General features: G+C 36.6%; 1 protein-coding gene across 1 annotated transcript in view; it reads right to left on the bottom strand.

The window, feature by feature from the left end:
- Positions 1-10495: 10495 nt before the first annotated feature.
- LOC140141935 (electrogenic aspartate/glutamate antiporter SLC25A13, mitochondrial-like) overlaps positions 10496-23239 on the bottom strand; it is a 52837-nt gene continuing 40093 nt past the window's right edge. Inside the window, exons 8-16 of the mRNA XM_072163818.1 lie at positions 22541-22637; positions 20380-20534; positions 19218-19373; positions 18347-18480; positions 17417-17557; positions 16469-16607; positions 15626-15784; positions 12416-12506; positions 10496-12018 (exon numbers count right to left, since the gene is read on the bottom strand). Coding sequence (XP_072019919.1) covers positions 11832-12018; positions 12416-12506; positions 15626-15784; positions 16469-16607; positions 17417-17557; positions 18347-18480; positions 19218-19373; positions 20380-20534; positions 22541-22637 — 1259 coding nt within the window. The 3' untranslated portion in view covers positions 10496-11831. The remainder of the gene's footprint in view (positions 12019-12415; positions 12507-15625; positions 15785-16468; positions 16608-17416; positions 17558-18346; positions 18481-19217; positions 19374-20379; positions 20535-22540; positions 22638-23239) is intronic.

Raw genomic sequence — 23239 nt, 5'->3', positions numbered from 1 at the left:
GGTTTTCATGGAAGGTATTCAACTATATGTTTAATAATACAATCAACAATAAAAGCATCGATGGTAATACAAAAATGTTTTTAAAACTTTATCAAACGTGTTTTAAACGCGTTTCAGCTTTGGTAAAAACGTTTTATAACATTGAAATATTGAGTTTAAAGTCATGAAAACATCCTTTAATGTTTTATTTGATAAAAAATACAACATTTAAAATTTTGTCAAAATGTTGTTGCAAAAAATGTATTTGTTGGCAAACACAATTTGCAAAATAATTTTGTTAACACTTAGTAACATTATGTTAGAATTTTGTGCATAAGTTTTCCCAAATGTTTTCTGAATGTTATCAAATTCAAAACGTTAGAAAAGGATATTAAATCGCAGGAAAAGTAATTTCCAACAGATAAAGTGAACAGTCTACCTCTTAGTATAGAAATTATTAGGCCGTATTTCAAATGTATTTTAATTTTAGCTAATTATTTTGTCAATTAAACTAAAACGGACGGAATTTAGCTTGCCAAATGAAATAAAACACGCGGCAACCTTTACATTTTTCATCTTCGCACAAATGTTTCCGTTAGTTACGTGCACAATACATTAATAATTTGTTTTACGTATAAATGTTATTGGATCTGAGCGGAGTAATTAGCTTTACTTATTTTCTCTGAGCGGAATGATTTGATTTAAAAGTACTATTCAATTAGTATCTGACCACGACTGAAAACAACAACGCTGATGAGTGGAGTGTAATTCCAACGGCGCTGTTCGAGAACATTTATATGAGCTAGCGAGTTAAGTGGCGATATCTTTACGGTTTTAATTTTAATATCAAATATTTGTGAATTGGAGAATTCTCACAATTGCCTGAGGAATTTGCCGGGAAACAACAAACATAAAAACAAATACAACTCCATTTACAGTATGCTGCTATCAAAAACAGTTATTTTTAATGTTGGTGTGAAGTTCCGAACAGCTACAACATAATTGCAAACATTAATCCTATCTGCCATGCCTCGGGAAATTAAAAAAAAAAGGGAACAAGAAGGAAAGATACTACTCTTAAGGGAAGGGGTATGAACGTTTGGACAGTATTTATTTTGGGACATTATAGCACATCAGACATATCGAATTGCATTCTGAATACGAAGAATGTCATTCTGATATCGAATAATTTTGATTTTTTGAAATTCGCAATGTAATACATATTTTATGGCAAATCATTAAAATTGATATTTTTGCTATTTAACAGTACTCTAAGTAAACTTTATAAATCTGATGATTTATACTTAACGTGTATGTAGGTGGGATGAAAAGCCGAAGATCAATTGAAAATTTTGACCTTTCATATTGAAGATATGGATTTTTTCCCAAAAAAAAAAAAAAAAAATGAGGTCTTTTTGGGAAAAAAATCCATATCTTCAATATGAAAGGTCAAAATTTTCAATTGATCGTCGGCTTTTCCTCCCAGCTACATACACTTTAAGAATATATCATTAGATTTATAAAATTTACTTCGAGGACTGTTATATATCAAAAATATCAAATTTGGATTTAAAAAAAGCTTGCATCTCTGTGGGTGTTATTGGATACTATGCACTGCACCACACATCATGTTTCTGGGACTCGATTTGTTCAATTCCAAAACACAAAAGTCCCGTTTTGAGTAAATTATCAACTGCTTTTTTTTTTTTTTATACAGAAATACGATATTAAAAAAAAATATTGCATTTCCACCGACTTGTATTTGAGCTATATTTGATTAATTCAGATGAAAAAACAATACTGAGGTTAATATTTGTATCGAGATTGTGTGTAAATTAAACTCGACACCTTGAGCAATTCGTACGGGATGTGTTACAAATACTATTGTTCTACATTGCTTTTTAAGTGTATCATATTACATCACTCCTCACGCAATACGTAGTGTATTAAAATTGTGTCGCTATATATTTTTTACTATTAAGGCCGCTACAGACTTTGAGTATTCGACGTAGAATTTTTGACGTGACATGTCTTAAGTTATCTAATCTATTCCCACTATATTTCCAGTAATGTTTTTAAACATTAAAAGTTCTAACGAATGTTTGATGACGTAAAATTGATAATATGTTATATAGAATATCTGGTGGGCATGTATTGTTGATTCATGTCATCAAACATTCGTTAGAATGATGAAATGTTGCATCAAATATTCGACATCGAATAAAAAGTCTGTAGGGGCCTTTACGAATGCAATTTTTTGTCCCCCACTTTAGATCATTGCATTGAATAGAACCCACTTTTCTTTTATACTCGCACTGATTAGCATTATTTGCAAATGCGATCTTGAAAGTGAAAAAGTAACAAACAAACAAACAAAATAATGGGCTATTCCAGTTGACATCCATACACCCCCCCCATGATAGACATGACCTTAATCTTTCACATAGGCCATGTGAATTTCAAATGAGATTACCTGAAGGGGTGACTACACTTGAAATCTACACTCCCATAGGGGGTGTGTATGGACTGGAATATCAAAATGTAAGCCATATACTGTAAAAATTTGTATATAAGCATATGTGCCTATTAACGAGTTGCTCGGACAAGAACAAATTTTTACTGTAGTCTGTTTAACTTTATCATTTTTTTCTTTTACAAATATCTGTGTTACAGATATTTGTAAATTAAAAAACAATCAAAAACTTCAACAACCTACCCTACAAAATTGTCCCTGTCCGAGCAAGTCGTAAATATAGGCGTAGATCCAAGGGGTGGGGGATAAATCCCCCCAATATTATTGCCACGAGGGGATGGTCCATACAATCATCCCCTCAATGTTGATGCCTGTATGCAGGTTTCTGACCAAATTAACCTCATATTCGACTATTTTAGCCCCTCAAAGCCAAGGTTTTATTCCACTTTTGCACAATATTTCATCAGTTTAGCTTCAAAATGGCAAAACTTTTCGTGCGCATTTGTACCATAAACTTATTCTGTCGCAAAAAGGTGCCAGATTCACTATATTTCAAGAAATTTTTTCCAGCCCCATCCCCCAATGTCAAAAAGAAATCTACGCCACTGGTCATAAATAGGCACATGCCTACATATGAATTTATATACAGTATTTTATGTCTGTAGACAGTCTATTTAAATAACACAAGATTCAAAATTTAAATTTAAATAAAAATTCTTTATTCAGTATCTTTTTTCTCAAAATGTACATGTTTTTGGCAGTAATGCGTTTTTAAAATACTAGTAAACAACATTCAGCAATGTCGGTTACTAATACTTCGGCTATTGAGAATCAACCAAAACGTTTTTGTTAAAAAATGCAAACATGAATCAATTTCATACAAAACGTATTCTGTAAACAAAATAATATTCATATTGCATACAATCTAGTATGGGTTTAGGACATCTAAATCGAGTCGGCCTACGATTTTAAGTGCCCCAATCCAGATCATCCTATTGCATGCATTCTCTACATCAAACCAACAGTAGTAACACACAGGGTTCAGAACTTGAATAACCACTGGGTGCTTCAGTGCACCTTCATTGAAAGTATCAGTGTGCTGTAAGTGTAGGCAACAGGTATACTTGAAGACTGAATTAAAAAGACTAGTTTGTATAACGTCCTGTCAACCAGACCAAAAATGCAGTACTGCACAGGTCAGCAACCAATCACAAAGCGCTGTTGCCTTGACATCTGACGCAAACTGGTCTTTTTAATTCGGTTTTCAGTTATCGACAGCTCAAATGCTTCAAATTGATAAAAGCATGAATTGAACTACATGTTATCCTAATTTAATAATCACGACCGATTATATAAATTATCAGGTGTAAACTGAAAAGGGGCAAACTGTGCTGTGAACCCACAACAAACAAACACATCAAAATTTCATCTACTACATATCGCTTCAATTACTTAAACATCAACTATTGTGTAGATAATTGATCTTAAAAATCATGCCGGTGAACATTTTTGCGGAACAATATTTAAGCATTGCATTTTGCTGAAGGCTATTCAATAGTATTGTTTGCGAGTGTATAACAATCTGAGATATATCAAACAGTATCTTAAAGAGGACGGATGGATCGGAACGAAACAAGGTATAGTAATAGCAGATTGTTCGAGGTCTCTCCTTGATTCAGTACTGGATATTTTACATTTCTGAAACAGGCTCAGTATTGATTAATTAATAATCTTGGCTATGTTGGAAATCACTTCTATAAACCAATCATTAAAATCTCACTGTTTACTACAACTCAAATGAGTATACGGATATCATTGCTTATGTGCGTTCAGGGGCGTAACAAGAGCCTCAGGGGCCTATGGACAAGAAGCAGTGCGGGCATCTTTTATCAGCCCCTTTCCCCCTTGCTTCATTTTCCTTTCTGCCCTGTCCACCCACTTGCTACGCCTGTGTGTGTGTTATGGTAACAATATACAAACTCAAGTTGAAAGATTGATGTCCAATTTCACCATGCAGATAGCCAAGTAAAAATTCTATTGTGTTGTATTCATGGGTAAATTGTACTTGTATAATTCACAATCTAAAAATTAAAAAAAAAATGGAAAGGTTTTACAGGAACAAGGTAGAACAAGTTGATACGTGTCAGTCTGACAACTGTAGATTGTTGTAGCCCCCCCCCCCCAAAAAAAATATTATTAATTCAATTCTAGCTCCAATTTTTCACTTTCAGCAAGGTGTAATTTTTAAATGTTAGATTTTAAAATTTGTGAAAAAGGACCACAAAATGGTTTTGATAAGACACACCCGAAATAGTTAATACACAAGCCACTTGCACCAATAGGTCCGGTGCACCTGCTTTGTGTATGCCAGGCTCAGGTAAAACTCATTGCTATCACTTTGGTGCACACCACAAAGACAAGGATTGCAACATAAATTGTCTGTAACTTAATGAATGAATGCATTGCATGGGCTTGCATATGCACAGCAAATGCAAGGACGTTAACCTTGATAAATACTGTAAATACACAGCAATAGAAATTATTCACTACATTTACAAAAGAGCAATCACCTCAAATGTCTATATAACATGCAAAGAAAACCCGTAGCAGAACTTCAGACACATGATATTTAAAACAACAAAGTAATACTATTAGCAAATGAGTGACTGTTTGTAAGTTATCCAGTAGTTTTAAACAGAATTTTGGAAATAAATCTAATACTGGAACTTACTTTTTGCAACTTTGCGACGTTGGTCTGGAACCACCAGACTTCAACTGGCAATTAACCCGTTGGACTCCGATTCATCAAGACGATACCTAGCTGTCTATCATGTGACTAGTCCAACAGGTCAGCTGCCTAATGCTGTCTGGTGGTTCCACATGCAACACCACAAATAGTAAGTCTCAGTATTAAATTCATTTCCAAAGTGTTTTTCTATTAGCATACATGAGGGTTTTCTACATGACACATCTTAGATCTACATCCAATTACCATATGCGTTGACAAGACATGTGTTTACATTTGGTACGCTCTCTGTTGGTATGGGATACCAACCTGCAGGGCGACAGACCATATGGACCATATGTCCACTTGGTAACATGTGCTGTGAAGTCATGTAGGAAACCTTATGTACTGTATACAATGATCTATAGAGTATCTTTCAGATCTTAAAAAAAAGTATGTGAGCATAACAAATGATGTGACATTGTACAGCTAATTTCACATTAGACCTACAAACCAGGTGTTCTTTGACCGCATGGTCCTGCTTTCAAAAAATTGTCAGAAATCACATTCCCCGAAAACTTCTGAATATCAAATAAGAGAATGAAAATTAGTATCGCCTAACTAATGACTTATCTCCTTGTTCGCATCACAACTGGATTCAGACACTTGTGCCAGAGTTCAGGAAATAGGACACAGTACAAATCTTGAGTTTCTGGGTAACACTGAACAGAAAAAGATGGGCTGTCTGAAACTTCACCAATTAGTGGCACAACTTTTTATCGTATAGCAGAATCTTGATCCAATGCCGAGCTTTCGATCCCAGCAGAATCTAACTGATAGGATCGCAAACTCGAGCCCATTTCTTGTCAAAGTTACTTGACTCATACATTCCAACAGTGCTTGAAATAAGGTGGGTCCTCTCAAACCAAAAGCCTGTGATAACCACTACAGGTCTGCCAAATCTGTTATCCTGATTGAGGACCTGTGAAATGTTGATGCCAAAGTCAGCCAGATGGACTCAATGCGGACTTCAATATCAATCCATGGCATTACATGCTGTTGATTTGCAAGTCTGACAAAGTGTCACACAAATATGGACCAATCTAACACCAAGACCAAGTCCACTTGGCCCCTCAACATGTATACACTTAAGTTGCGTATAGTTTCGTATAGTTTGGTAATGTTTTATACATGTTCAGGGGCCAAAAGAGATCTTTCACAACCTTTCATTAGGTTTTGACCCTAGAACATGTATTAAACATAAAACCCTAAGAAACTATATGTAACTTTAGTAGTGTATACATATTGAGGGGCCAAGTGGACTTACGGTCTTCTTGCGCTCAGATCTTCAATTTGAGCTTGGGGCCCATGAAAATTGTTGACGGTCTGTAGATTTAAAACCCATACATGCAAGGGCCCAAATGGCTATAAAAGATTGCAGCTTATTTCTAGCACTGCTTTCTAATGTGAAATTTGCTGTACATTGTACCACCTGCCAGTCTGTGGATTTTGTTTAATAGTAATAAATGAGTTACAATCAATTCTCATATTATATCAGTTAAAAACATATCATACATGTACAAATATATTGAATAAAGTCTTTCTTTTCTATAAACAAGAGTATGTACATTACCCATCTCAGGATTGTTCATTAGTATACATACAGGGATACAGATATCTGTGCTTGTACAACATATAATACATAGATACTTCAAAAGATATTCAAAACTTGTTAAATAAAATATCATTTCATCATATAGAAGCTTGTTTACATTGTATACTAGATTTTGCCTCTCCCCATACAAACTCAAGTTCTTAATCCAAACTATAACAGTACTATTTTTTTATCCAATGTCTGATATAAAATTGGATTGCTCAAACTATGAGTTTAAAAATATTGGATGAGACGTAGTAGAGTCCACTATCTTAAAACGTAAAGCATCCAATTTTATCATTATTATGTGTTGGATCCGATATTTGCACACACTTGGATTCATCAAAACATAATGGTTGTATTGAACCCTTCTCCTTTTACTTTAATTACTCAGACAATAGAACATGATGGTGATGGAACCACAATAGCAGGTGTCTCACTCATTCATTGTTCTATAGTGTTAGTATTAGAGTTGCCATGCCCACAATTTGGTAGCCCAATTAGGAGAACTTAACTATCATCCTACAACAATGGCCCCAGATTTCACACCTTTTGGGCTACTATTACGCTTGAGCAGGTAAAACATTAGTTTTAGCACATTTTCGGTGACCTTTGCTACAAAATCAACAAATAAGTTTTTGAAGATGAATTTTTGATAAAATTCAGAAATTTTGAACCAATTATGTCTCAGTTATATTTTGGACTGATTTTGGTAAATTAGTGTGACATTTCAAGTGCCGTGCCCACCAAATGGCCTGAAAATTAATTTAACCCTAGCTGGCATGTGGCAGCTTGGGAAAAAAAGAGGGTCCAATAGTTTAGTTTGCCAAAGCACACTAGTTTCATCAGAGGTATTAATTTGTGACTGATTTTGAATTATTGTATACATGTGTATCACACCTGTTACACAGAACTTATGTGTACTGGATCTTATCATATGAGCCTGCCCATCCATACCCGGCCATCCGGATGCACAACAGCATAATCCACATACATATTTACTATTTATACATGCTGCTGCATTGTGTTGCATCTATTGCAAATTTTTAGAGAACTTGTTTTAATATGCATGTCCAGCAAGCTAACAACACCACGTATGTCCACAGGGTCAACTCTGCATTAATTGCACACTTTGATTTGAACATGTAACAACGATTTTGGCACTTTTGACATGATATTGCAGGTATTTGTAAAGTTGAACCCCAGACTTACACAGAGAAGTGTCACTGGTGCAATGGTATTATTGCCTATGTCTATAGATGAGTTGACTTCTGACGTCAATGCCTAGCAATATGCGCACGCATCATCACAATTTCCATTGTTTTTGCCTGGCAGTATGCGCATGCATCATATTTTGTTCAGCCACTCCCGCCACATCACAGTAAGGCTATTGAACAGTGTTGTGGTTGCATGGAGTTCACTCAACCATATCGATATACCAGCCTCTTGCCTTTGTTGATAAACATTGAGGTCAACTCATCTATAAGATCCCAAGTTCAATTTCCAGTGAGACCACTGATACTCGGTACCGACTAGGAAATTATATGGATATAATATTTGCACTCTCCCAGCATGGTGCATTGGACATGAGGCTAATAAAGCATGAAGGAGACATTAAAGCTATCTGTTGATCATGGAAGAAGAGGAGGCATACTTGATTATTATATCTTGCAATTTTTAAGAGTATAGAGTGGCTTACACCTACAAGGTGTATCACAATGATCTGGTACCCATCAATATCCAGTGAGCATGGCCAAGACTGCCACATCAAAATGCAGTATAACATCCACCTTATTTGTAGATTTATGTCATTTTATGTGAGGATCTAATGCTGAATTTAGAAGAAACCAGCGTTTCATTAGATGACAAAGCTGGTGAGTATATATCATTATGATTCACCCTGTATCTGTTCTGGTGCTGTTTGAACATTCACAATTAAAGTACATACAGATATGTTATGGAGGAAGTGCTATATGGTGTTGTGTTGACACTGTGCAAAGCTATATACTAATATTGTTCAAAAGATGCATATTAGCTGTTGCTATTGATATGAATAACATTTCCCCGTCAATACTCTACACCAAGAATTTTTCTATCAAAGTGTTGATAATTAACATTGTATATCTATAAAGTAGATAAAATTCATGGGCCGCTTGTAATAGATATGGTACTGCTACTTATTTCTGACATATAAGTCACAATATTGGCTTTTTACAAAACATATTTTGCATTGATGATGGATTAACATAATGGGCATGTCATGTTAGAAATAAATCACCCATCACATCGAAACACGGCAGTTGCAACATAACAAATACCACACAGGTAGAATAAGTGGAGCCAGTACAACAAATGATGCACACCATCAAGATTTCTTTGCTACCCCTATTATAACTATCCTTACATCACACTCCATAGTAATAACAGATATTGCATTTGATGTCGGTTTATTGCTGAAAAACGACAAGCACGCACTGTGCCATGAAGTCTAGCTATCCCATGCCAACCTGGTGTTGATTCCTTCCCACTATAAACAAACTTACTTGACCACCCAAAACTGAAAAACGGCATAAACTGAAATAAATGCTTCTAAAACACCCGCGCTATGAAGTAGCAGCAAACTTGGATACGCACACTACTTAAAACGAGAATACAAAATTACAACTGCGCAACAGAACAGAATGTGTTGCTGAGATAGAAACTGAACCTGCAGTGATCTACTCAAGCACTCTCACACCCCTATAGTCATACTATTATGTAACATCAATATATTCTGATTCAGGGGGCTCTCAACCCAATATATTTCCATACTTCACGTTTGGCGTTGCACGCTCTTTTCAATTCTCAAGTCACACTGGTGCAGGTGAAGCAAACAAATTTCTGTTCAAACATGAGCAGACCTCATAATCCCCACTTTAATATCTAGAAAATAAATAAAATTGAAAAACAAAAACCTGCATCCCCTGCATGCAGGAACATGCAGCAATTAGTCTGTTTTTAGCGGTTCACCATCAGACAAGTTTGGAACCGTAAAGATTTGGTCAGGAATAGCTCTGAGTAGCTTCAAAACAATTGATGACAGCTGCATTGTTTTGATGTGATTGGCAACATGTGTCATTAGCATTTAAGGCAGGAAATACATTGCCAAGAACAATGGATAACAATGATAAATGCCCACATAATAACATCAATCCAGTTGTGTTATAAACATCAAGGTTGTTGGAGTGCCAGTTACCTTTCACACAGGTTTTGCAGTTACATGACAAAACAAGTGTTCTTTACTTGCTCTTAAATAAATACAAGATGTTAATGATCGTAAGCTCTTTGCAAAAAGGTTATGGTGCACTGACCCTTAATAGAATTAACTTAAGTATGAGTAGTCTCTTCCTCTTCCAGGTTCAAAACCCTTTCTAAATCGGCCAAATGAAAAAAAGATTTCAAATGGAGTCACCCCATTTGAAATTCACACTCCCTGTGTGGAATATTAAGGTCATGTCTTCCATAGGGGTGTATGGATTTCAACTGGAATAGCCCATTAGTGCTACTACACAGTGTGGAGTTAATCAGTGATGCCAACACCACGATTTAGGGCTACTGAGGATCGCTCAGAAACTTGTGCAGCGACTTGCCTTTTGTATGTGTAAGACTGCGGTAGTAAACTTTTTTTCTATTTGGCTGATTTAGAAAGGGTTTTGAACCTGCCAAAAGTAAGTACCAGCAGTTTTATCATTGAAGCACTCTTCCGCCCAAGTGGATATGGGTTATATGTTCTAAATTGGGTACAACCACCCAAATTGGGTGCGTTTTTGGAGTTGTTAAAATTGGGCTACTTGAGAATCATTCATAGTAGCCTGGTGAGCCAATTCACCACTCCTCGGTACTGGAAAGTTTTGGCAACACTTGCGTTAATGAGCCTCAGCCACTGATAATAACACATTGTAAAGAAATACAATCTACTCCAAGTATGAGTAAAACAAATTATAAAACTTGCACGAAATACTTGAATACTTTTTTCAGGAAGGGGAAGTTTTATGTGACGAGGCTAGACTTGAAATTTAATACTGACAAGTAACAACAAAATTCTTTCTCGGTTGTTAGAGTAATAGTAATCATGCAATGATTTGAATGTTAAATCCACTCAAATTTATATTGAGATCAACAGCAATCTTTTAATCAGAGGTATACTGACCGGGAAGAGGGGGAGTTGCAGGGGGGCAAGACCCTGGCTCGAAATACAAGGACAACATTGACCAAAAATTGTAATGAGCATCTTCCTTTAGATCGGGTTTTAGGTATTTGTCCTGGTCAGCTGGACGTTTTGGACATTTTTCCCCCTGGCCCGGTGGCCTAGTATGCCCCTACTTGTGATTTGTTCCCTTAGCATCTATCAGCCAAGGCCTGCATTCCACTAACATTTAACCAATCGTGTCCAAAACCAACATAACTACACATTTTGGAATTCCGATGTATCAAAAATGTTATGAATCCTGATAAGATCATTGTGTTTTGAAATGATTTTTAATTGATGTTAAGTTTGGTTTCATTCCAAGTTGCTGAAGCTCCTCCACCTTGGGTTGAGATCAATTGGCAAGTCTTTGTGCACTATACTCGGATGGGCAATTAAACGAACAAAATGTTCTATTTTAGATCTGTATGCGTAATTGCAAGCACCTGCTGGGCCTGTAACCTCCTTGCTGTTGCGTAGTCATGGATGCGTGGTGGGAACATGGGTGTTCGTCTCCATGTGTCCATAGAATTGCCAATCCGAGTACAGGCCCCAGATTTGTCAGCTGCAATGGTGTACTGACAACTTAAGTTACCTTCACATGACAAACAATTTTCAACAACCACCAAAAAAAAAAAATAATAATAGTAATGGTGAAAACAGTTTACCTTGTGGCAACGAAATATAATGCTGAAAAACTCAAGGACAAGGAGGAAAATATAATCTGTTCATTTTATTACGATACAATGAATCTGTTGCACAATTAACTCTGCTTTCAGGTAGCGTGATTGCCCTTTAGGACTGGGTTCCTGAATTTCGGTAAGAAGAGCCCAAACTTGGATTCCACACCAGCAAATGTTGCTACTGCTAGACGAAGACCTCCAATGTGGTCTGGGTTGATGGGTGGCAAGTCCACTGTGTAACTACGCTCATGTGTTGCCACTTGAGAACCTTCTGGCCGCCTGATTAATGACAAAACAGACAAATGTAGATTTAGAATTTTGTACCATCAAATCCAAAATGATGAATTGTTAAAGTAGTTAAAAACATACAGACCTGTCAACCCCTGAAAGTCAGAATGTGTCTCTAAAGCCATCATATCACTATGTCACCGCTATATGGGACAGTGATAGATAATTTGTTTGGCTTGAAATTGGCGCAGACTCATACAAAATCATTCGTATGGCGTGCCCACAGTGGGATGCAGCATTTTAATTGGGCTTTGCGTAAAACGTGACTGGCACGTGCTTATGTGAATTTAAGAGACCGTAAGTTGTGAATTCATTGATGTGCAGTAAGAAAAAATTCTGTAGGTTAATTTTCATTTATTGTATTCCATATTAATGGCATGTCTCTTACCTTCCTCCAAAGTCTACAACAAATGATCTCTGTAACAACTCATAGGTAAGCAATGTCACACCAAACTGAGGTGATGATCGGAATATACGAGCTGAAAAGAGAACAAGAGATTTGACAAAGTAATGATTAGTTGCGGCAAAATTTAAAATAATTGCGAATATTTTCCAAGCTTGTCATAAACTGGAATAGCCCATTTACTGTTATCAATTATATATCATGATCTAAACTCTTTGTTTAGGTCAGTTGGTAAGTATACCCAGAGAAGATGTGAGGAAAAGGAGACAGACCAAGCTATCCTCAAACAAAATATGTGTGCAGCCGCTCATTCAAAAGTAATCACGCTATTTATATTTAACAATAAAATACAACAAAGGGGTTTGAACCCATGATGGGTGTGATACACAAGTTGCTGCTTACTAGTTTTAGGGAAAGGTCAGTGCCTGTATACCATCATACTATGCATACCATTTATTATACCATGCATGCAGACCCTAACATCCAGTTATATTTCAAATAAAATATGACCGAAGCTCCATGGCAAATTATAATTTCTGACGTTTGCTGACACTTTCAACCTCTACGATTTATGATACAGACCATTTTCAAGTATCAAAATATCTTTATTAGGTTTGCAGGAAATTACAGGAAAATACATAAAACAATAAAATAAAGATGATCAACAATCATCCCTTTTCTAACAAAATCCTAAAATACTCTCCCAAATAATTAATATATGTTCCAAAATGGGCGAATTTTGTGGGAATTTTTACAAAACTACATTTCTTTCTTGTAGTATCCATGTGTGGTATTCCATCAGCATGATCAGAGCAACAGGTACCACGTGTCATACTTTCAAGGAATTCTCTATAGAAACATTGGAAATATTTCCAATTCCGGAGTGAAAATTAATCAACCGTGGTCGGCAACACACATCACATCAACATGATCAAAGACTACTTTCAAGTAGATGTGTAACTACTTGAGAATAAAGGACTATGAATAGGTGCGACAGGATTACCTACGGGATTATCTCAAGGATGTAATTCTGTTCTCTCTCCTTTTCTTACATCTTCTCTGGTATACCACCCTTAAATTCAACGGCTCAGGTGCTATTGTTATTAATCTCTTTGCCAAATCATTATAAATGTTGGTGTCAAGCCCCAGAAGACCTTGAATCATATCAGTACAGGACGTAAGGAGAAAATATCTCCTGTAAATCATACCATACCACTAACCAAAGTTAAAATTGTGTTTAATTTTGTGCTGCAATTTCCACTGTTGTTGTATCATATTCTGTGCATTATTATTTCTAATGGGACTATTTGCAAGCTTGCGATATCTTATACTGCTGTTGGTATAAAAGTTTCGAATGTTGTACATGCATTTGTTGCTTTTAAATGTGTCCGAGATTAAATATATAAGGCAACATTCAATATAATAAAGTTTGCAGTGCCATACTCTAATCTTTGTTGATACAAAAAATTACATCAACTGATGCACCAAAGATATGCTTACTTAACTTCAGGATTGCCACAGACTTTTGAGGCCTTGCAAGCTCATAATACCCTTAGGATTTTTTCTCAATAAAAAAAAAAACAGAAAAAAAAGACAGATTTTATCTTTTTTTTAAAAAATGTTTTGAAACTTTTCTGAGCTACATTTCCCTTGTTTATTTTTCATTCCCATCAATTTAATATTCCCACATGTTTACAAACTATCAAATTCAACAGCACAAAAGATATTTCCACAACCTACTAGATACTATCAACAGTCAAGTCCCCATGCATTGTATGCTGTGAATTCTCACATATTCGATTGTGCTGTGTTTAACAATCACGCCAGCATTGTGTGCCTTCGCGTATATGCAATAGAGCTTTGCGTGTCTTCATGTTAAGGCTAAAGACCGTAAAAATAGGCAGTATGTGCGTAGTAGTTTCGCTTGTCGCATTTCATGGAACAATCGGCCCTTATTATCGGGTGATGCCGAGGCTTTGACTGTTTGGAGTTTGCCTGTTATCTCTTTCGTCCATGGTATTACACTCCCTTCTACCTATCCATGGCAACCCTGAGGTGACAGAAAAAACCCTGTTCTAAGGGTGGACGGACTTGCCAAGTAGGGTCAGCCAGTTGGAATTTGTCTTTGTTTTTTCTGGAAGAGTATTTCTCTTGCACACATTTTAAAATATATCTGATTTTCTTCAAAAAAATTCAGCCTAAATCAATCCATTTGGGCCAACAACTGAACATTTTCAATAATGCATACAGCTAAAAAAAACCAATTAGCAAACAAACAAAATCTGGGTCGGTTGGGCCTGTAGATCAGGGTTTTTATTTTGTCACCTAACAAAAACAATTATAAAACCATATTCAGCTATGAAATCATGCACCACCTGTATACAATTGTTGTACACCATCTTCAAAAATAAGCAGCTTCCTAAAATCAGCCACAGCTATTCATATAAGAATTTAACTTGAAATGTTTTGAGACTAAAACATACAAACAACACATGTAAGACACAACTTAGAGCCTGTTAATGTGAACTCTCACCCAAGCCTAAATGCACTTCGTGATCTGTCCAAGTTGCATAGAGAATGAGTGAAACGGAGAAAGAGAGTTCAGATTAATCAACTTGAAACTGAACTTTATAGGGGTGACATTCAAAGACCACATGCAATTAGACTGTATGTAATCACATTCATTCAATAAAAACACTTTGTTTGCACCGTCCACTACATATTTGTAAACCTTTACAGCCTATGGGTAATATGTTAAAATCTCAATATGTTTCAGGCTTCATGTTCAACAAGTGTAGCGATTTCAAACTTGGTGATTTTAAAGAAAAAATAATATGTATGATAGATATTACGTACCTGCCATAAGCTGCACTCCAAATCATTTCTTTTTAAAATCTAATGTTGTACATTCTTAAAACAAGCTTGCTAATGCCCGAATCATACTGCGGTAAGGAAAATGTACATGTATACATGTAGCAGCAGTGTGTGCACAAACATGTGTATAATTTATATTGAATAATTTGTAGGATTACACCCCCCCCCCCCAAAAAAAGAAAAAGAGTAATCTTCAATATTCAAGCATTTTTATACCCATTGGTTTGTCTTTACGCACACTAAATAATAACTACTAAGATAATGACTACAATAAGAACATCAGTTATACAATGATGCTCATATTTTGACATAACTCATTACCTGGTCCTCCTTTAAAGAATGCCCAGAATCCTTCTTGCTTCCAGATTTTCTTTGTACAGTCCATGACACCAGTATAGGTCGTCTGCCCTGCCCTGGCTACCACCTGTAGCCTTGTCTTGATCACATCGGCGGGTGTTGTAAAATAAGCAGCAGGAGCACCTAGGAGGGAACAAATCACATCAGGTCATTGAATATTATACACACACGATACATTAGATTAAATGCCAGATTGTACAGTCCAATGCCCGAGTCTTCTGAGCATGCTTGAACTTTGCTGATGCAGGTAGAGTATTCAAACCTGAGCGTACAAGAAACGCTCAACTTGTCAGCATTACAGCGCTGGCTTCCTTTCCTGTTCACTTGTGCTACTTGGTTAGTGGGGAGGATGTTTCCGCATTGGAAAAGTGCTTTTTCTAATAATAGTGAAATCAGGCCAGAATTAAAACCAAGAGCACTAATGGTGCTGTAGCACAATTGCTCCTGGATTAGTGGTTGAAACTAATGTGCGTTATTGGCATCACTGTGTTGCGCTAGGAACAGTATAAGTCTTGCAAATACAAAAAAAAGTTGGTCCTTGAGTAGAACTTTTTAACAGGTTGGCAGAGTTGTGTGCGGCTTATCATGCTTTTCGGCATTTGTTGACTGTTCTATCTGCATACTGAACATTTTTATTTTTATTAATTTCTGCAGGGGTCTGTCGTTGTTCCTAGTGCTGGCAGGGGGAAGGAACTGAGGATATACATGCTTGCTGGGTATCCACTGTTATGTGAAGTGTATTTTGGTTAACATCCTCTGTTGAAGGCTTTTACCAACACACACACACAAACAAAAGGAAACAATTACCTGATATTGTAGCAGCAGTTAGGAGAGTTAATGGTGAATTGTGACCATCTTCATCAGCAAACAATGATTTGAAGTGTGCATAGGCAGGGAAGTAGATTGCTGAAAATGGGATATCTCGTAAAAAGCACGCCCTTGCACCCTGTATTAAAAGAAACAAACAAAATAGAAAATCTATTGCGGTGCTATAAAATTTAAGAAGCACAGTGTACAACGCCATCAGCGACAGGTTGTTCCTATGTAGTATGCTTCTTGATATTGTAAGCAGCCAGCAGTTATGTTCAAGAAGCAAAAATCTAGCGGCTGAGATTGATTTTCTAAAAAGGAAGATGCAAGAAGGATAAAGAGGTAGAAGTCTTGAATCAAGGCTAAAGGTTAGCTAATAAAATGTCCAGAATCTGATTTGTTCTCTCACACATGAAGCTATAATCAAATTAAGTATTTCTTGGCCAAACTGGAACACTGTGAACGCTAGTGGCTCCGCGATAAACACACACAAAGATAGTGCGGTACAGAAGAAAGTATACACGTGCCTTACACTGCGTACACGCTTAGTACACTACATGGACGCAACGCGCATGTTCCAGTCTGGCAAAAAAATACTTAATTTGATTATAGCTATCGGTTCTTTTTGCTCACAGTAACAGGCCACACATTTGCCAGTTTCTGGGTATTTTTACCAACCCCCTGTTTATATAGCTCTTATTGTAACCCTATTTGAAATCTACCATACCCTGTAGTAGATTTAAGACAAGTCATCCACAGGGAGTATGTTTATCAAATGGAATTGACTAGGGATTAATTATTTTAAAAACCATACTCCCCCAGTATATGACTTAACCTATATCTTCCACAACTGGAGTGGGTATTTCAAATGGAAGTCTCACCATACGACACATGACCATTTACAGTGTATAAGTTTACTTTTACTTAAATTATACACAATCTTACCTTATAGAGGCCAAAAAATCCCAGTTCTTTAATAACTGATATAGCACTGACTCTGGGCCCTGAATGTAGTTCACCTGCTACTTGAAGACGGATTTTGACAATTTCTAACGGGTTGGTAAAGATAACTTGACAACCACCAGCCTGTATGGATAGCAATCAATAGACAAAGATGTCAGGTGTCAAAACCATGAAATACCGAGGAACCAATCCTGTACTCTCTATACTTTTGTACAGGGACTGAAGGGAAGATTAAAAAAGCATGATTAATCCTGAAAATAAACATTCCTTATAGAACATTAGACATCATAAACAAAAATCCACAAATGCCCAATAAAAATAATTATGAGAGGCATGATAATAAGGTAATGACACCGATACATAAAAACATTTGGTAGGATCGTTGCAATGCACTTCAAGTGAGAGATATAATTGTATGGAGACTTCAAGAAGTTCATCGAATATACGTGATTGGACGAACAATACTGAAGATGCATGATACTCTTGCGGTAAACATTTTCAGATAGATTTTTACGAAAAACACCCGTCATGCGCAAACATCAAAATATATTCCACCAATCAATCAATTTGTGATATGAATACAGATTTGACCATGCAGTAGACACCAAAGTCAATGCGCTGCATTTAGAGCAATATATGGTTCATGATTGGTTAATAACAATAATATCATGCCACAAGCTGATCAAATGCTGTCTACAGTGTGTGATTGGTTGTGATGTTTTTGTTTACAACATGCGACATCTTTCTGCACTAAATCCCCAAAGATTTCTGATCAGCTGCTAAAATGGTCTTACTAATTGATCCGATATGTACGGTACAAAAACACAGTAACCTGTTACTAGTCATAGGCCTTACAGCCCCTATTAAGAGCACCCTATATTATCATCCTGCAAAAAGTAGCAAAGTACTCACCATACCACCAGAAAAGAGCTCCCCTGCTAGTAGAATGGAGCCATCCTCTCTCCTGATATGATCTCTGACAAAATCATTGACTGTCAGCTTGATGGCCTTCTCTGGGGCTACTCCTATTAGCTGTGGAGGTAGACCTAGAGGTACAGAAGATAGGATACACAAAACAATAAACCAGAGAGGTTTCAGTTTCAGATTAACCACCGAATAAGAAGGTTTAGCTGGTGGACAGATCAATAAGGCCAAAGGTTGAAGCAAAGGGGGGGGGGTGCAAATAGATGGATGAAGGAAGAGTAGGTGGGTTCCCGCGAAGCTCCCAGATCATAATTTTTCACCTAATTCATCTATATGTAACTTTTGTAAATATGAAAGGAGGTATCCTTGCTGACAGTTTTATTGGATGATAATGATACCTCCTGATGCAAAAAAGAAGCCGAATAAGAGTGGTTTTGTAATCCATTTATTACGCACACCACTGCATATTTGTGGACCCCAATTCAAAGCTGCATTTGATGACATTTAAAACTTCAGATCATAGATTTGTCTAGTATATAATAAGCGATATAACTTAATTGCACAGCAAATGTGACAGTATCCCCTGTTCATTTGGCATCCTTATTCAGTGGATGTGGTCTAGTGTCTAACACAAATTTTGGGTATTGTCTGTCAGTTCCTCTTCAACCCCACATCATTGTGGATGTGCCGATTATGTTGATAGGGGTGGGTCAGCTTCAAATGATGGTACTAAATGGCCAGCATCCACTATTCAAAATATTGGAACTGCCTATCCTCTATGACACGATAGAGGATAGTAATAACAGTAATTCCTAAATATTATTAAAAAAATATTCGCTAAATAAGTGACTTTGCTTACCTCTGTACAATCCAAAGAAGCCTTCATGTCTCAGTACTTTGAAGAAACAATCAATACTGTTTTGGTACATAAGTTCACCAACGAGTACACCGCCTCTCTGGTTTTGCATTCTTGTTTTCACTAGATCTATTGGGTAGACAGCAGTAGCACCAGTAGCTGAAGAAAAAAGAAGACACAAGATGGAAATTGTTTATCATGGAGTTGCAGAATATTAGTAAAGCCATTCAGTTTGAAAGTGACTTATTACAATAATTGGCTGTTGCTAGTTCCTAATAACAAAAGCCAATACCCATGCACACATCGATCCATATATGTAATGACCTTTTTCACCCAACTCTAGTAAAATAATGCATATAATTCCACAACTGCACTGCAACAGATCTTTTTCATCAGCTGATCCAAAAGAGAAGGGGGGGGGGGGCATCCCCAGTTCTGATACCTGCAATCAATCCTAGGTTCCAGGATTGTGCAGAGTAAACTGTGCACGTAAAGCCCATGTGATAATACTCAATACATTGAGGTACAATACATATGGCCACGTAGCATGAATTGAGGTTCCTTAATTTTCAAGGATTGTGCATCAATTTGCATTGAAATATTTAAAAATTACAAATTCTACACCATATCATAGCAAAAGTAAACATTTTCTGCCAAAAAGGTATTAGGCATACTGCATAACAATAGATTCAGTTCAGATGTTAATCCATCTCCTTTGTTATTCAATATGCATATTGTATTGTGGGAAGGAATTTCGGTACAAATTGACATCCAATAGAGAAACCCTAAAGGTGTATATTGGGCACAGACAAGCAAGAAACAGATCGCGTGCAATCCGTCAAAGTCTCAGTATCACCCGATAATGAGGGCCGATGGTTCCATGAAATGCGACATGCGAGACTGCTACGCAATTACCACACATTTTTACGGTCTATCACGTAATCGCGATACGCTCTATCGCGCATGTATATACGCGAAGGCACGCAGCGTTGGTGTGATTGTTAGACATGGCACGATCGAACAATCGGCCCTCATGAATATGTGAGAACTCACATACAATACACGGGGACTTTGACTGATTGCACGCGGTCTGTTTCTTTCTTGTCTGTGATATTGGGTACCCCGACACATGGCCATATATAGGAAGAAGAAGCTTGTTACTTACCACCAGCAATGCCACCAAGACCAAACCTATAGACTGATTCAAGGATAGATGTCAATGCTGTTCTTTTCACTTTTTCTTTAGGTTGTTGTACCTCCATTTCATGAATAAGATTACCTTCTGGTGTGACCTTGTCTAGGTCCTCCATTGTAATACGACTGGAAGTAATCAATCATAAACACACACGAGTTTGAACTTTGTATTAGTCAAAAACTATTAAGGAATCGGATAGCAACATTGCACAGTATTTTTTGTGGGACCTGAGAGCACATCAGACACACCAAATTGCATTCTGAATACAAAGAATGTCCTTCTGCTATCAAATATTATTTGAAATTTTGCAATATAATACAAATTGTATGACAAATTATTAAAAATTGATGTTTTTGACAGTCCTCAAAGTAAATTTTATAAATCTAATGATATGTACACTTTAACCTGAACAAAATCTCTGTATATCTGGACATTGGGCAGTTTATAAAAAAAGATCCTGGATATAAATATGCATCACTGTCTTGAAGCAAATGATGGTGATACAATTGACCTTTTCAGTAAATCCTATAAGCCTTTGCGAGTACACCTGAGATGTCGTCATTTACGTCACGCCGATCTGCACAGATGTGCACATCAAACATTGTTACTGCCTTGGTTACTGCGCATTGCAAGTTGGCGTGACGTCAAATGACGAGCTCTCAGGTGTACTAGCAAAGGCTTATGGGATTTACATAATAGGTCAATGGTTGGTGCACCATATTAAAGATACTTGAATCAAGGAATACATTTTCCATTTCACAGGTTTCAGTGATAACTTATGAATTAATGTATCAAACAGCCCTGCATATACTGCACTTATTCCTGATGAATTTTAATAATATTAATGCTACATCAGGGTTATCACTGATTAATGTAAAGAATTATTGAAACTTTTTTTGTCTATGCGTATTGTTCAACAGCAGGTGATATTACATTGTACTGTTACAAGTCTCTCGCGATTTACAGCAATAGGAGGAATTCAGATTGTACTGTGTACATTTATTTGTGCATTTATGTGATCCAATCATGTGCACCACTACAGTAAATTAAATAGAGATCTCAAGTGGTATAAATTGGTGTTAAGGACACCAACACCAACCTTTTCATTTACAGGAAATAGCAACAGATGTCTGCAACATGCCTTTGTTCATTATATCAAACCTAAGGACTTTTTGTTTATTTACGTTTTCTTGTTCAGAGGATAGCATAGTCAGAACTCAGAAGTGAAGTCTCACAGATTCACAGCAATATTATCATAATAGTGCTTTATTTGTGCAAGAATTAAGACTTACTATGATGGGGAACTATCTTTGCTGCACATATGGATGAAAAAAATAGAGAGATTTCTAGTGGTTTAACTTGGTGTTTTGGATATAAATTTATTATATATCACTAAGACCATACTAGGAAATCAGTTTTGTATGGGAGTACTCTAATCACTAGAGAAGGGTAAATTAGAGAAGGGTATGTACTTTTGTGCCACTGGTATGGGTCACATTTCCACATCTTACTATAATAATGGTTTATTTGTTTTAACTTGACAATATCAATGGGCAATTTTCAGGCTTTTTTTTTATACTAGCACTGATATCACTGTAATATCAATCATGTCTAAACAGTTTGCTTCATTCTTACCCACCAATGCACGGGTAGATTTCACTCAAATTTCATCACAAATCTTTTAACCCACCGCAGGGAAATAATACTGTTTGTGGCTTCGAAGGTAAGTACAGCTATGCCAGCCACCACCATTAACCTGCCATCACGTATCCTGGAACTTGTGTTCTGTACTATGATTGAATAGTACCCTCTAGCACTCTGATGGCAGCCCAGGGGCTATTTCAACGTGCCTCCTGACACGTTTATGCAGTGAGATTAAAATTCTGTGCAGTGAGAATTAAGTAGAACAACCAGTTGGCCACAATGCCTCCACCTTGACATGCATCATTTTAACCGGAGCGCTTTCACTTGAAGTTGGGAAAAAATTCCAATTCCTCAAAAATAAATTTATGCAAAAAGCTACCAAATTAGCATATCTTGCGACGAAAATTGGTTCAGGACTGCAATGTGGTGTAACTCTCGAGTGAAATCCGCACCAGACCTTACACAAGTGCTATAAATTGTAACTTACCCTGATGAGGAACTATCTAAGCTGCATAGATGAAATAAAACAGAGATTTCTAGTGGTGTCACCGTGGGGAAGTCTTGCGCATGGTACATGAACTCCTCTAAAAGATGAGAGAGAGAGGGACAAAACAAAAAACAAAACTCAAGTTACATGGCTATATAGCATACATATTCCTCAAAACCATTCTTCACCATAATACGACCAAGGTGTCAGTGCAATAGAAGGCCACATCTGCAAAAGATGTGCACAATATAGAATACAGAATTTGTCAATTAATTGTTTATAGAGCAGCTATTGCAGATAGGGCTTTCATGCACGTATCCTTGATATAATAATCAAATGAATTAAATTTAAAAAAAAACACCATGTAACTTGCGATTTAAAAAGTGTCACATGCATGCCTCTAATTCCTTTCCTAATTTCCAACCCCATTAAAGCCACAGATCAGTGACACATGAATTTACACAAAGTTTCTCAAAATAGAAAAGAGACACCGTTGCACAGATTTTTTTATAATTATTCATACCCACTTATAACATGCTTAAGTATGATCCAATCCCCACTGCATCAGATTTCTGATTACAAAGTTATGAGTGATTCATAAGAAAGAATGTATCACTCAAAATCAACAATAGTGGCATAAGTCTCTTTCCTAAAAATTAACAGTGTCCATTAAAGTATGCATCTTCAGTTTTTGTACAA

This window comes from Amphiura filiformis, chromosome 20 (genome assembly GCF_039555335.1).
Source record: "Amphiura filiformis chromosome 20, Afil_fr2py, whole genome shotgun sequence".
Taxonomy (NCBI): Eukaryota; Metazoa; Echinodermata; class Ophiuroidea; order Amphilepidida; family Amphiuridae; genus Amphiura; species Amphiura filiformis.
The sequence above is the reverse complement of the archived record's forward strand: the minus strand, read 5'-3'. Positions and strand labels throughout refer to the sequence as shown.